This window comes from Trachypithecus francoisi, unplaced genomic scaffold (assembly GCF_009764315.1).
Source record: "Trachypithecus francoisi isolate TF-2019V2 unplaced genomic scaffold, Tfra_2.0 Lachesis_group14, whole genome shotgun sequence".
In the NCBI taxonomy this organism is placed as follows: Eukaryota; Metazoa; Chordata; class Mammalia; order Primates; family Cercopithecidae; genus Trachypithecus; species Trachypithecus francoisi.
The window spans coordinates 16588889-16603603 of record NW_022681459.1 but is presented as its reverse complement, the minus strand read 5'-3'; the positions used below and the strand labels follow the sequence as shown (position 1 = coordinate 16603603).

At 38.2% G+C, this 14715-nt stretch overlaps 1 protein-coding gene and 1 long non-coding RNA gene across 2 annotated transcripts in view; one reads left to right on the top strand and one right to left on the bottom strand.

Annotated features, from left to right (window-relative positions):
- Nucleotides 1-14715, top strand: part of GRIK1 (glutamate ionotropic receptor kainate type subunit 1) — a 391857-nt gene that overhangs the window by 352097 nt on the left and 25045 nt on the right. The window contains exons 10-14 of the mRNA XM_033232264.1: nucleotides 510-623; nucleotides 2676-2879; nucleotides 4124-4347; nucleotides 10158-10276; nucleotides 14289-14506. Coding sequence (XP_033088155.1) covers nucleotides 510-623; nucleotides 2676-2879; nucleotides 4124-4347; nucleotides 10158-10276; nucleotides 14289-14506 — 879 coding nt within the window. The remainder of the gene's footprint in view (nucleotides 1-509; nucleotides 624-2675; nucleotides 2880-4123; nucleotides 4348-10157; nucleotides 10277-14288; nucleotides 14507-14715) is intronic.
- Nucleotides 1-14715, bottom strand: part of LOC117095658 — a 67043-nt gene that overhangs the window by 37826 nt on the left and 14502 nt on the right. The window lies entirely within an intron of this gene.

Sequence of the window (14715 nt, the reverse complement as noted above, 5' to 3'; positions counted from 1 at the left end):
CCATTCACCCTGCTCCTTCACCCCATTGTTCATAAATTTTAAATAAACTAGCGATACTACTTTGGCAGCCTAAGGTTTATATAAGTAGAATGTAAGCTCCACAAGGGAAGAAACTCTTGTATATTTTATTCATTGTTTAGTCCTTAGATGCCTAGAGCAGTGCCCGGCCCATAAGTAGATACTCAACAAATATATATAGGAAGAAAAATCTGATATTCATTTAAGAATTTTTAAATATTTTTAAATTTAATAAAGAACAATGAGCTTACTAAATTAAAAAGAAAAAGACCTCCACCTACCCTGTCCCCAGTAGCACAGATATTTCCTATTTTGTCTACATATTCATTCCTCCGTTGTTTCATTTCCCCACGTTTAGTAGCTTCCACTGTGATGCCCTGGTGTCCCAAACTGTGAGCTTTTGTGCCCATTCCTGGTAGAGAAGGGTCCTCTCTTTGGTGTAAATGCCTCACTGACAGCCAGCAGCCTCTGATGTACTGTGTTCTGTGTAGATTGGGATTTGGAATTCCAACAGTGGGCTTAACATGACGGACAGCAACAAAGACAAGTCCAGCAATATTACTGATTCACTGGCCAATCGAACACTCATTGTCACCACCATTCTGGTAAGTTGAATTCATGGAATTGAGGGTGTCTTATCCAGACTCCTGCCTTAGGCTTTGAAGTATTCCTCAACTGTCTTTTTCATGCCAACACTTCTATCTGCAAATGTCTATTTTTAACTGGAACACTAAAAGCCTGTGTTTGTATGTACTTACAATAAGATTGAATTACAAGCTTCCAACATTGTTCTGAAGATCTCCCACCTCCAATCCATTGTCAGTCCTACTCAGCCCCGCTGTCTGTCCCCTCCCAATTGGTCTCCCTTGCTCTCTGGCTGTTGGTTAGTTTTAACCATGTGGAGACCCTAGCAAGAGACTAGGGAAGTGGGGGAAGAGAGGTAACAGAAGCTCTTCTCCTGTTCCCTCCCAACTGCTATTAGTTTTTTCAGAACCTCTGACTTTCTACAACCGTAGCTTCTGCCCGTCAGTAGCACTGTTTCTCGGGTCCAGCTGCACTGAGCTTCAGGAGTATTCTTTCCTCCCTCCTGCCTCAGTCCTGGGTGGTGCAGGTTTCCCGAAGAGGCTGTTGCCTGTGTGTCTATGACTTGCTGCCAAATCAGACCCCTACTTCCCTTGGCTCCCTTTGCTCTGCTCACACTTCTATACACAGCTCCTTTACTAACTGTTCTTGAAAAGTCCTGCCTCCTATTAGAGCCCTGGTCATGCCCCATCCAGCCACTGTACAGCTACCAGTTGCTTATTTTCTGCTTTTTCCTTTCTCCAGGGAGTTGGGCATAAGTAGTCCTCCCTGAAATCCTTACTTGCAGATACCCTGCCGTACACCAGTCCATAATGTCAAATCAATTTATTGTTGATATTATGAACTTGTGAGAATTGTTCATCCAAAGTAAAAACTGGTTTGCTCTTCTGATTACTACTTTATGACTGTCTCATGAAAACACAGGGTTTTCTATTGTGTTTGAATGATCCCACTATCAGTTTGAGGATAAACCTAAACATAAAGAATATGTCAGTACTATAGCTACTATTATAATTTTATAAAACAAAATGAGCATTCATTCAGTCAAATGAGAATTAACAAGTTATAGATGCATGGTAGAAGGGAAATGTCCATTATTTATAGGAGAAGGGACTGATGATGTACGTGTATAAGCAGAGAATGACCAGATATGAGATTTGAGGTGATTTCAAAAAGGAAGATGGGAAAGATGATAAAACAAGACATAGAAATGGCCTTTGGAATAGGCTACCCTGAAGGAAATCAATCAAAATATATAAATCATAAGTGAATAGTGAAATTGAGGTGAACTTTAGATGAAGAAATGAGAACAGTCATAGATAGGAGGTGCAAAGAATGAAAGGAAATACTTGGTGATATAGATTTCTCTGTCATGAGGTTCTTAGATAAAAGCCAGGACCAAGTTTGGTGGCGCACACCTGTAATCCCAGCACTTTGTGAGGCCGAGGCGGGACGAGGTCAGAAGATCGAGACCATCCTGGGCTAACATGGTGAAACCCTGTCTCTACTGAAAAAATACAGAAAATTAGCCAGGTGTGGTGGCGGGTGCCTATAGTACCAGCTACTCAGGAGGCTGAGAAAGGAGCATGGCGTGAACCTGGGAGGCGGAGCTTGCAGTGAGCTGAGATCTCCCCACTGTACTCCAGCCTGGGCGATAGAGCGAGATTTCGTCAAAAAAAAAAAAAAACCCAGAAAGGTGAGGGGTCATACAAAAAAAGCTTGGGTGTTGGCACAGTGGGTGGCCAGGCATCTGGGCCCCCATTGCCCTCTGCGCCTTCCTTCTTCTCAGACCCAACGTTTAAATGTGACTGTGTATCCATCACACCATTCCCGCACAGCCGCACCCTCCACAGAGGAAGGAAAAGCTCCCATCGAAAGAGGGAGAAGGAAAAGAAACTATAATATAGGAAGTGTTCTGTATTTATAGAGGACGTAAGCAGACAGATAAGTGAATGACTTCAGTACTCTCAGCTCTTCAAAATCATTACCAAATATTTCACATCTTCGAGCTGCTGATGGGATAAATTCTTCCTTTCATTATAACAGGGTTTTCATATTTGGTTTGTTTCATTTAGGAAGAACCCTATGTTATGTACAGGAAATCTGATAAGCCTCTATATGGAAATGACAGATTTGAAGGTTATTGCCTGGACCTGTTGAAAGAATTGTCAAACATCCTGGGTTTCATATATGATGTTAAACTAGTTCCGGATGGCAAATACGGGGCCCAGAATGACAAAGGGGAGTGGAACGGGATGGTTAAGGAACTCATAGATCATGTAAGTAACAGTATTTCTAACATATCTGAAAATATGCATAAGAGAAAGTAAGAAAGGAAAAAACGATGACAGAAGAAATGTTTCCTTTTCTTGAATCATAATAATTTTTTTAAGCAAAGAAAACAACCTAGAAATAGAGTTTGCTTACTCAGAAGGGAAAGTAAAGATAAAAATTAATGATAAAAATATATGGTGCATTCGTTTGTTTTTACACTGCCATAAAGAACTGCCTGAGACTGGGTAATTTATAAAGGAAAGAGATTTAACTGACACAGTTCCTCATGGCTGGCAAGGCCTCAGGAAACTTACAATCATGGCAGAAAACACCTCATCACAGGGTAGCAGGTGAGAGAATGAGTGAAAGCAGGGGAGATGCTAGACACTTATAAAACCATCAGCTCTCATGAGACTCACTCATAATCACCAGATCCCATTACCCCATGATCAAATTACTTCCACCTGGTCCCACCCTTGACACATCGGGATTATTACAATTCAAGGTGAGATTTGGGTGGGGACACAGAGCCAAATCATATCATGTGGGTCCTTCTTTCATACTGAACATAAACTTGAGTGATTCTTAAACTAAGAATTTTACACTTTGGGAGGCCGAGGCGGGCAGATCACAAGGTCAGGAGATCGAGACCATCCTGGTTAACACGGTGAAACTCCGTCTCTACTAAAAATACAAAAAAATTAGCCGGTTGCGGTGGCAGGCGCCTGTAGTCCCAGCTACTTGGGAGGCTGAGGCAGGAGAATGGCGTGAACCCGGGAGGCAGAGCTTGCAGTGAGCCGAGATCGCGCCACTGCACTCCAGCCTGGGCGACAGAGCGAGACTCCATCTCAAAAAAAAAGAAAAAAAAATAATTTCAAAGTTTTCAGCTCAGAGCAAAATCTCATCATGTCAATTAATAGTACAACCAAGTTGCTCATTCCTTCTTTTTCTCACTTGTCCTTTTTAAAGACATCCTCCTGCATTTTTGTCTTCGTTTAGTTCCAGAATGATTTATATATGTTTGTGTATGTATGTGTGTATTTTATGCTTTCTGGTTTCTCTTTGCTGATACTGTTTCATAAACGTAATTGTGTAAATAGACTGTTTTTGTATTAGTACCAATCATCACAGGAGTTTCACGAGTGAGAAAAATTTAGAGCTGGGAATAAGAATCAGGAGTACCCAGGAAAAGTTCAGACATTTGCAAAGAAACTAGACTAAGCTGATAATTTTGGACTTGCTTTTGCAGAGGGCTGACCTGGCAGTGGCTCCTCTTACCATCACCTACGTGCGGGAGAAAGTCATTGACTTCTCCAAACCCTTCATGACCCTAGGCATCAGCATTCTCTACCGGAAGCCCAATGGTACCAATCCAGGCGTTTTCTCCTTCCTCAACCCCCTGTCTCCAGATATTTGGATGTACGTGCTCTTAGCCTGCTTGGGAGTCAGTTGTGTACTCTTTGTGATTGCAAGGTAAGTTTGAGAACCACTGAATTCACAAGAGGTGTAGGTCAGTCTCAGATTTCTGTATGTCCCAGAGGCAGACAAAAATGAAGAAATTTAAAGTGTACTTTTAGTTTTGCCTAGTGTTCTATTCTTGGAAGGTTTCCATATAAAAGCCATTCTGTAAATGAATGTTTTCTAATTATTTATAAAGTTAAAAGAGAGGAAGATAATTTTTCATATTAGTTTATCTTTATCCCTATTTCAAGCAACATAAAATGGTTATTTAGCCATTTTCCTTGATTTATAACAAAAGCAATGGCTCAAATGATGTGTAAAATGTTTCCATAGGAATTGTAAAATCGTCTCCAGATATTTGACCCCTAGAATACTTGGATAAGCAAAACATAAAAAAGTTAGCAAAGAATTACCATAGCAAATAAAAAACGCTGGAGTAAAAAGATTGTGAAATCCTTAGGAATGAAGAAAAATACTTTAAAACTTCTATTAAATTTATTTTTAAAGGCATTAGAAAGTTAAAGAGCATTCTAGAAATAATGCTGAAAGGAAAGGTTGCTTACATACAGAGCCTGGAGGCGTGAAACCTCTGTGCTACCATTAAGATGATTCAGTCCAGGTTTTACTTTTCGAGATTTCACTCTGTATTTAACCATTTTGCTCTACACAGTTCCTTAAAGGATTTTTATACCTTTCAGTAGATCATATTTTCTGACTACCTTTGATGCTAAATTTGAAACAGCTATTTTGCCTTTCCGTTGGCTTAAACATTTGCTATCCCTAGATAAACCATGTAAAAAATAATTGCTTTTGTATGTCCCTACTTGTTTTCAATCTTTTTCACCTTTCAACAAAACTCAGTGAACTTTTTCCCTAATCAATTTTTGTTTTCCCTCCAGGAATTTCTAAGAGAAATATTTCTTCCTGCTAGCTCTTTGTCATTGTCCACTGTCTGGTTTTGATTAATGCCAGGTAACTCTTTCCCTGGTGTAATTATAAAGAAAGCTTGGGAAAATAACCCAAGCTGGGAAGGTTTTAAAGATCCACAAGGCAGACACACTCAAACTGAATCGATGTGGGCTCTCACATGTGGGTATTTATACATTCAATATGAAATGAACGTTTTGAAGTTCTCTATGCCTTATAAAGTGTACCATTATTAAAGCTCAGATTTTATACTTTTACTGACCAAAGCTCTCTTTCAGTATGCCTTACTTCAGAAAATAAAATATTGACAGTATGTATAGTGATAGTATCCTTTTGTATTTTTAATACTCTAAATCAGTGGTTCTCAACTAGGACGGATTTTGGTCCCCAGGGAACATTTGGAAATGTCTACAAACATATTTTTAGTTGTCATGGCTGGGAGTAGGGAGTGCTACTGGTATCAAGCGGATGGAGTCCAGGGATGCTGCCAAACATCTTACAGTGTACAGGACAGACACCCCCCAAAAGAACTATTCACTCCAAACTGTCAATAGCACCAAGGTTGAGAAACCACGCTCGAAACAAAGAAAATATTGCTTTGCGTATAAAATTTTCAAAAAATAAATTGTTTACCTTTGGAGGTGTATTTTTCATTACTGACTCCTCAGTGAAGTTAATACTGCCTTGGAATGGCCATTTAATAAATGACTATCCTAAGGTGAAGCACCTTCTAATAAGTAATCTTGTGTTTGCTTGTTGTTGTATACCTCTGTCCGGAGGCCCATACCTGTTGGGTGATACTAGGAATGGTAGAGCAATTCATGCAGCCCAGGGCAACAGTAGTTTCCATATTTTGCAGGGCAAACGTGAGTTTCCATATTTCACAGTCTGAGGCTCTGTCTAGGCAGTGATGTTAATGAGTAGAACAGGCAAGGCAATGTTGATGAGCAAATACATCGTTTGTTACATGACTTGACCAAAGCCAGTGGGAGAAGAAATGCCAGCAGCATCCGAAAGTTCTCACGAAGCACATAGGCTGAAAGTACCCGTTTACACTTGACTCCAGCTGTGCGCTTAAATCTCCTTATTTAAGTCATCAGAGTATGTCAGCACGGCATACCATTCAGTAGCTTTTCCCTCCTTATTTTGTCTATTCTTCCACAGCTCTTGGTGACCCAGACCTCCGTATTTTCGGACCTCACTCATTTGATTTCTATTAAGTTAACAGCATCCCCATTACCACCATCAATGCAATCCATTTGGTATTTCTACTCACCAAGAGTATCATTTACAAGCCAGTCCTTCCTTATTTAGCTTATTCTTCTTATCTCCTCTTCCGCTGCCTTCTTGCCCTGGTCTTGGTTCAGAAGTGGAGGTGTTATGCATCCAATGCAAACTTGGAAACAGTGTGGTGATGAAATATAGAAAAGAACTCCCTCCAGGGCACAAGTGTACTGTCATGAAGACTCTACTTCCAACTACATTTGCCTTCTCTACACCTTAGAATCCTCCCCCTGCTTCTGCTTCATAAAGCCACAAATATATATATCTAGAGTTGATTCCCAAAAACAAAATTCTGGTTGAGTAGATGTACCAATTCACCTTTACTTCCTACCACCATAGTTTGAGACCATGAATTCCGTCACTCTGTACCCTCAGTTATCACCTTAGTGGTTTGCATTCCAAGTTAGGGAAGTGGAAATGAAAAACAGTAAATCTCATGATTATCTATAGCTCTAGAGAGACTTTGGAATTTACGTTATGAATTGTATTCTCTTACGTACTTTCAAAGGGGAAAAATAAAGCCTCATCACTGCATTTAAGCAAATGCCCTCACTAGAAAGATGCCTAAAAATTATTTGTTGAACTGAATTAAATTGATAAAGATGTAGACATCGGTAGGATAAACTAAGGAAAACAATATTTAATTACTATGACATTTAGTAAGTGCGTACATCAGGGTTTTGGTTTTGTGGTTGGCAATGTTTCCACTTTTTGAAAAATATTTAACACTAAAAAATTATTCCATCATAAACAATTTAAATAGATCAAATATCCAGATAGCATGTCTGCTTACATTTTATAATTTATGCATGTCTTCTTAAAAATGGACATTTTTAAAATTGACGTTTGGCAAAAAAAAAATCTAGAAAACCCTTGAAAGTAAATTCTATGGTTATAATACAAAACCAACCATTATATTACAAATTCAATAGAGCATTCTCCCTTGAAAGATGAATGGATTTTTCTCTCCTCAATGCAGCCTACTGTGCATTCTCAGCCATAAAAATTAGTCCCTTAATTAGAAAACTTCAGTGTGAGCTTGTTTTATATCTTCCATTCAAGTGTAAGCCAGGCAGAAACAAACATAAACCTAAAGTGAACTTTCACATTTCAACATAAGGCTACTCTTCCATATGAAAGTTTTGTTTTAAGCATGTTTTAAGCACTTGTTTAAGCACGTTTGCTCCCTTCTCTATCATGTTAGTAAAGATCAGTATTGATTTCTTGAGAGTCATCTGGGGATAGCTGTTTCGGATTATCTTTGGTGTAGGTCATATACTAATCTTTTCACCAGACTTCCTAATGCTGACACTGCTGTCACACTGGCTATCTTTACGCAGGTGTTAGAAATTCCAAGCTGAAATGTCTACATCCAGGCAACAGGTAGGTCTATTGCCTTATAGAAAGCCAGTGCCTTACAGCACAGCATCATGTCACTGTTTAATATTCACCAGACCACATGCTCCACAAGTCACTCAGAATTCCAGAGAGAAAGACCTAAAATATCTCTGCAGAGCAGGCAGAATCATATTGCTGTTTAGACAGTTTTTCTTTTTGCCACACAAAAATTAGATTAATTGCTCTCTTATAAGTGCAAAGTATGAAACAAGACAAAGTTAAAAGCAGCATTCCAAAGAGGGAAGGGATGAGCTCATCGATGGGAGCATATCTGGGAGAGAAATGTCAGAATACTGAGGGGTTGGTGGTTGCCAAGTCTTATGGTCTATTTGAAAAAATAAAACCCCTTCTCTTGAATACATTAGGCTCTTAATTTATTTCAATTAATATTTTTAACTTATTGTACAAGTGACAATGATAGTGTTTAAGTAATGGGATCTTTACTCTGCATGCTGTTTCAATTAATAGGTTCATTAATATTGGTATTCATTTCTTCAGCTCAGCAAACTACTATGGCTATAAGAGTGTGCAAATCCAAAACTTAATTATATTGTTGAAACATTAATTAAAATGTATTGGCACGGCATTGTCAATTAAAGCTATATTCATCAGGTTCATAGGAACCTGCATGGTGTACCCTGCAGCTGTGGAGAAGCTGCAGTAATGAGTCGGATTCCATTATGCTGGGATAAACTACGAGACTGTTATCCCAGTCCCCCTAAGACTCAGTGAGGAGGCACTGAACACTTTCCAGAAGGTGTCTGGAGATCTAGAAAATGGCTTTTCATGAAGAAGAATTGTCTGCTCAGTTCCTTGTGCTGGATTCACAGCATGCCCTGCTTTTCATATAGATAATGTATTCACCTTAAGCCCAGTTCTCTCCAGTGTGTCAGCAACCTGCTATTGTTTACTGCTGAAACTTTATGGCTGGAGAATGATGTTTTAACATTACTCTAACACTCCTGCTTGCGTTGGAAAGACGCAATGACAAATGGCAAATCTTCCAGTGCTAAAAATTACTGCATTTTAAATTATTTCCAGATCACTTCGTTGAGCTTCTGCTAATGTCTTTTTGGAAAAATAAGTACCACTTGGCAAGATAGCCCTCAAAAGCAGCCACAGGGCAGAGACCTCCTTTGGGCTACATAGGCCAGACAGATGCTTAAAAAATAGAGTAAGAACCAAAAATGTATTTGGTTCCACAGATTTTTATTTTAAGTACACCCTCAGAGATATCTGGATTTCCTCCTCTTCACAAATAAGGAAATTGAGGCCAGAGAGGTTGAGTGAATTGTTCAAAGTTGACTTCCCACACTACTAGTTGTTTTTCCAGAAACGTTTACTGCCTGTAGCACACCACCATGGAAGTAGAGCTATAATAATGCTATAGAAAACATACCACTTACCGAACCAGGATTGGTGATTAAGTGACCACAGGCCATAGTTCTGAGAACCAATTTAAAACAAATCAAAAAGAAATTATGAATTAGAAATTCTCCAGGGAGGCATGCTATGTAGTTAATACTAATATATACCATTAGGCCTGGACCAGGATAATTCCAAATGTAAGCCTTGTCTCTTCATTTAGGATTGTGATTTTTTTCCCCATGGACTATTCAAAAAGCATCGAATACACTCCAAATTCAACTCTATATTTTGTTTACTAATTTATTCAGTTTGCAACCCCTCTGATGCATTACAAAATGGCTAGACTGCCACTAAGATTCCTTCTAACCATCTGTCCACACAAACCCCTTGAAGGCAAGTCACCCTCTTTTTTGTGTCTCCCACAGGACCTAGCAACACAGTACCTTGACACTGTAGTTGCTATGCAACAAGTGTGTGTCACGTTCATCACTACTTGGTGGGGTAAATACTTGGGATGAGTGAACCTTTCTTTACAGTTCATCTAGTTGTTCAGTAATATGGAAATGAATGAAAACTCAGAAGAATTCAGTAGACCTAGAGCTGAGGAGTACAATTCCAGCTGACCAATTTGCCTAGCAATAAGAAGTCTGGTAAATATTAACGTCTCAAGGCTCTTTGCACTTTGCCCACCAAAGCTGTAAGTTTATGACTATGGCCTTTACTCCTTTGGTTTGAAGCTTTCGCCATCATTGTTGGGTTTTCTGCATTGCTCCAGAGGTTTTGGTTTTGCTGGTGTCCTGTGTGTTTCTCTGATATTTACAGACTGTTTCTGTTAACTACCACAGGTTTACACCCTACGAGTGGTATAACCCCCACCCATGCAACCCTGACTCAGACGTGGTGGAAAACAATTTTACTTTACTAAATAGTTTCTGGTTTGGAGTTGGAGCTCTCATGCAGCAAGGTACACCGGTTGCCTATCTTTGTCACACGCATCCCACAGTGTGCTGACAGGCTTTCATGCTGGTAAACTCCACCATGAAGCTAGAGGGTAGGATGAAACACCATCTCAGGAACTTAAGAAAATAGCAACAGACTTTCTAGCCGGTTCTGAAGATGAAGCAAAATGGAACTCCCTTGCTCTATATCTAAAATAACACTTCTATCAAGCAATAAATACAAATTTTCCTGTGGGCAGCAAAAGATAATGTACCTTAGAAATTGTTTATAAATTTGCATAGATGGAGATGACGGTTTTTCCTTCTCAGCCGTAACTCCATGAGTCAGAGGTTTAAAGGGGCAGAATTTAAATCCTTTGCAGATTAAATCCACTGAGATTCTTCCAATTGCTGACCTTACCTAGGACTTCCACCTAATTGCTACTCTGGCAAACCCTACTGAGATTGATTTTAGCTTCCCAGTAACTTTTCACAATCTCCCTCAATTGGTAACCATAGCAACAATAAACTGTAGGAGTTGGGGAAATAAAATTTGACCATGGAAATGTAATCTATTTTATACATTTCCTATGAATTGGGGGATTCTGCTTTTGTAGTGGGGGAAGGGGAAGTCGCTTTAACCTTTGGAAGAACTCCATTTCTTTTGTGATTTTTTTTCAGCTTCAGTGCCAGGCATATGGTATAGAAAATTCTTCCAGGATTAAATGCACTAATATAAGAATATCATAAGTCACAGAAGCTGTTGTGTTTGGAATATCTGCTCATTTGACAACAAGCCGCAAAATACATTGGCAAAGGAAAATTCCACTGGGATATACATTAAACATGTTTGCTACTTGGGGATGAACCCTAAGGTTTCTCATTAGGGAATTGCTATAATACTTGAAATAGTTATCTTTTGGATCTTCAAATTAGAGAGAGAGACTATAGAAATACCAAATTCTAATACTGAAATAGTAAATAGTTGAAGAAAGTGGGAAAATCCTAGTTACACAATTAAGTGTGGTTTGTGTGGGCACTGCTAAATAGGTATAGATACCATCTGATTTACTAGAAATCATTTGCATAAACTTAGAGCATAGCACAGAGGTATACATCCTGCAGGAAACCCCATATACTGCTTTACCCATGCATTTAATTTTTAGGATATTTATTTTGTGAGCAATTACTTTAAGAGTGAAGGAGACCCCTGCTCCTTCTGATAGCTTGTCTTCTCCAACATTAGAATATATATATATACTTTTAGGTTTCACAGAGCATGCAGCAGGCCTGTGCAGGCATATGGCTGTGACTGCCTTCTGTCATATGAGTGCACCCACCCCCGGAATTTACCTTTCATCTTTTACCTGTTTGGAGTTTACCATCATCCACAGCACACTGTGGGATGCAGTGTCTGTTAGTTACCACTACCTTGGGTACATGACAGTCAGCCCCAACCAGACTCTGCTTGTCTTTCAAGAAGTTTACAAACATTTGTCAGGTGCAACAAATCTTTCCAGGTACAAACTTGAGGCACTTGTGACTGTTAGTGCATCTGTCTCTAGCATGCATGTGGTATTGAACCAGGTAGTTATCCTCTGTTGCTCTCCTGTTAGCAGAAGCTTGTCACTGTACTCGATTGGAAACCATTTTGTTGAATTTTTTTTTTAATGTGATGATCAGACTTTCTCTTTTCTACAGAGCGTGAGCAAAGTCTGGATCAGGATTGGCTGTCATGTCTGCCATAAAAGGCACTAAAGAGACTTCAGCAAGTACTGTCTCTCATCCTGAATATTTTCTAGTAATGTTTTACTCAACTTTTAGTGTTTGTATAATTTCATCCTCTAGAGTACTAAACTTACACAAATCCTCTCTACTTGAAAGAAGCGGTTTCTAAGCATTTCTAATTAACATGGAGAATTATAAAATTCACAAAATTAGACAAAAATAGAAAACACCAAGAAACATTGAGAAATCTAATGGATGCCATCTAACAAGGGTTTAAAATGTGATCTCAATACATTTCTATTAATATTTTTACTCAGTTTCTAAGGTAACTTTATCCAAAAGTTTAAATATGCATTCTACAATGTGAAAGACGTGAATTAGAATTATTACATGTCAACAGCCCGTTGTTCACCTGTCTGTCCAGTCTTAATGCCATATAATACATAATTATACAAATATACAAATAAGTGAAAACCTTATCTTTTCATAAATGCAACCAAATAACAAAAGAATAAATTTACAGCAGAAAATCTGCACCTATAAGCTAAGAAAATATATCTATTAACTGTTATTTATTTCCTATGGCTATTTTATGAAATAAATGGTATTTGAATAACCAACTAAAGATCTAAAATAATATCACATTGCCACAAGACTGCTAGATCAATTAAGTACAAAGATATGAAACAACCTTGGGCATTAAACACACACACACCCACAGGCATATAAATCCCATTAAAACCACAATATTAAAACAACAGCAGCAAACCATTCCACTAAATCCTTGGAGGCAATTTAATGGAAAACTATTATAAGTCTGTGTAATATTACCCACTCAAATTCAAACAAACGACAGAAGGAAACACAAATCGCTGTCAAACTATTTCCCTCATTAAAAGGGAATAAAACACAAAGATATGTAACAGCATTAGGAGAATATATCCGTTAATTTAAAGCCCAGAAACTCTGCCAACCTTGATCGGCTTATCACTGTCCTTGAGCTAGCTTTGATTTCCTGAGCAGTATGTGCATCTGTTTATAGACTAAACCAGAGCACAAATTCATTTATTGGTAGATTGGTGAACTCCAATTTTCCTTTCCATCTTAAGCCATTATTAACTACAAAGCTTCAAAACACCCTATCAGCATAGTAAAACGATCCTATAGTCCAGACATCTGGCCTACTGTACTTCACTCTTTGGGATTTTTAATTTAGGGTGTATTTCTTTCACTTTTTCTCTAGTCACATAAACTCTGTCATGCCTTCAGGTTCGTGGAGGATATGCTATGTACAGAATCAATGGTAAATTTCAGGCAGATAGACAAGCCAAAATCCACTTGTGAATCAGTACAACTGGAGTGAACTCTAATTGTACTTCTCTTTTATTCTAATTCTGCTGCTGAATGTATAGACATCCACAGCTCAGCCTGAGCAAAACTGAGCTAGACTGTTTTCAAGATGTTTGTCTTTTACGTCAGTAAACTTAGCTCATAAACCCTTTCTTTTAGAGAGGAAGTTTTCCTTGGTAAACACATTAAGTGCCTCTTATCATTTAAACATAATTTAAAATCATCTGAATGACATCTAAAATGTATATTCTTACCAGGAAAGTCTTCTTTCACCTAAGAAACAGCCTGTCTTTGAAGTGTAGTTAAGAAACAGCATTTTATTGAAGGACAAAATTATGCGTTGCAGAGAAAGTGTTTTTTTAGCCAAATAAGAATCTACAGTAGAAAAAAGAATTGTAGCTTTTAGGGCAACAAAAGACAATAAAAACTAATTCATCCACTGTCAAGTATGGCTGCATCTTATTTTATTTGTAAAATCCCAATGTTTTATTAAAGTACATGTGATAAATGGCACGTTAATATTTTGCAAGTTGCTCTCATTCTTTAATCTTAAATGAAAATGTTAGCATTTCGAAGATTTTCATAGTTATACAAAGACATAGAATATTTTACTTCACACTATAAGATGCATTTAGACAGTAATAAAAGGCAAAAAGTCTTGGGGTTGACTTTTCAATTCTAAGAAACTAAACTAAATTTTAGACATAGAATATCTCCAGGTTAAAACTGTTTTAATACCATCAGCTACTGATAAATTATAGTTAAAGCAGCAGTAGTGATTAATGATTTGAAAAAAATGCTTTAGGTTTTGATGCATTTTCTATAAAATGTATTTATTTCATCTACATACAAGATGGTAAGTCTTTGATGGGTTGATCTCCCTAGAATAGTGTCGAACTGTACATCTTCCCTTTCCTTCTGACTGTGTTTAACACCCTTACTCTGATGATACCATCACAGGATCAGAGCTGATGCCCAAAGCTCTATCGACCAGAATAGTTGGAGGGATATGGTGGTTTTTCACCCTAATCATCATTTCATCCTACACTGCCAATCTGGCTGCCTTCTTGACAGTAGAGAGAATGGAATCCCCCATAGATTCAGCAGATGATCTGGCAAAGCAAACCAAGATAGAATATGGGGCGGTCAGAGATGGATCAACAATGACCTTCTTCAAGGTAAGAAGCTGACAAAGTGTTCTCAGTGATTATCTGATACTTGGGGTAGAGGATAAAAGAGTCTGTCCAAAAAAAGAAAAAAAAATGTTGGGCAATTTTTTTAATGAAATAAGATTTATAATTACAAAATCCCATTATAAGGAATCCCTGGAGCCTCAGTCAGCATAAAGCAATTTCTTTGGTCCCCAACGAGATGTCATTTACTCCAC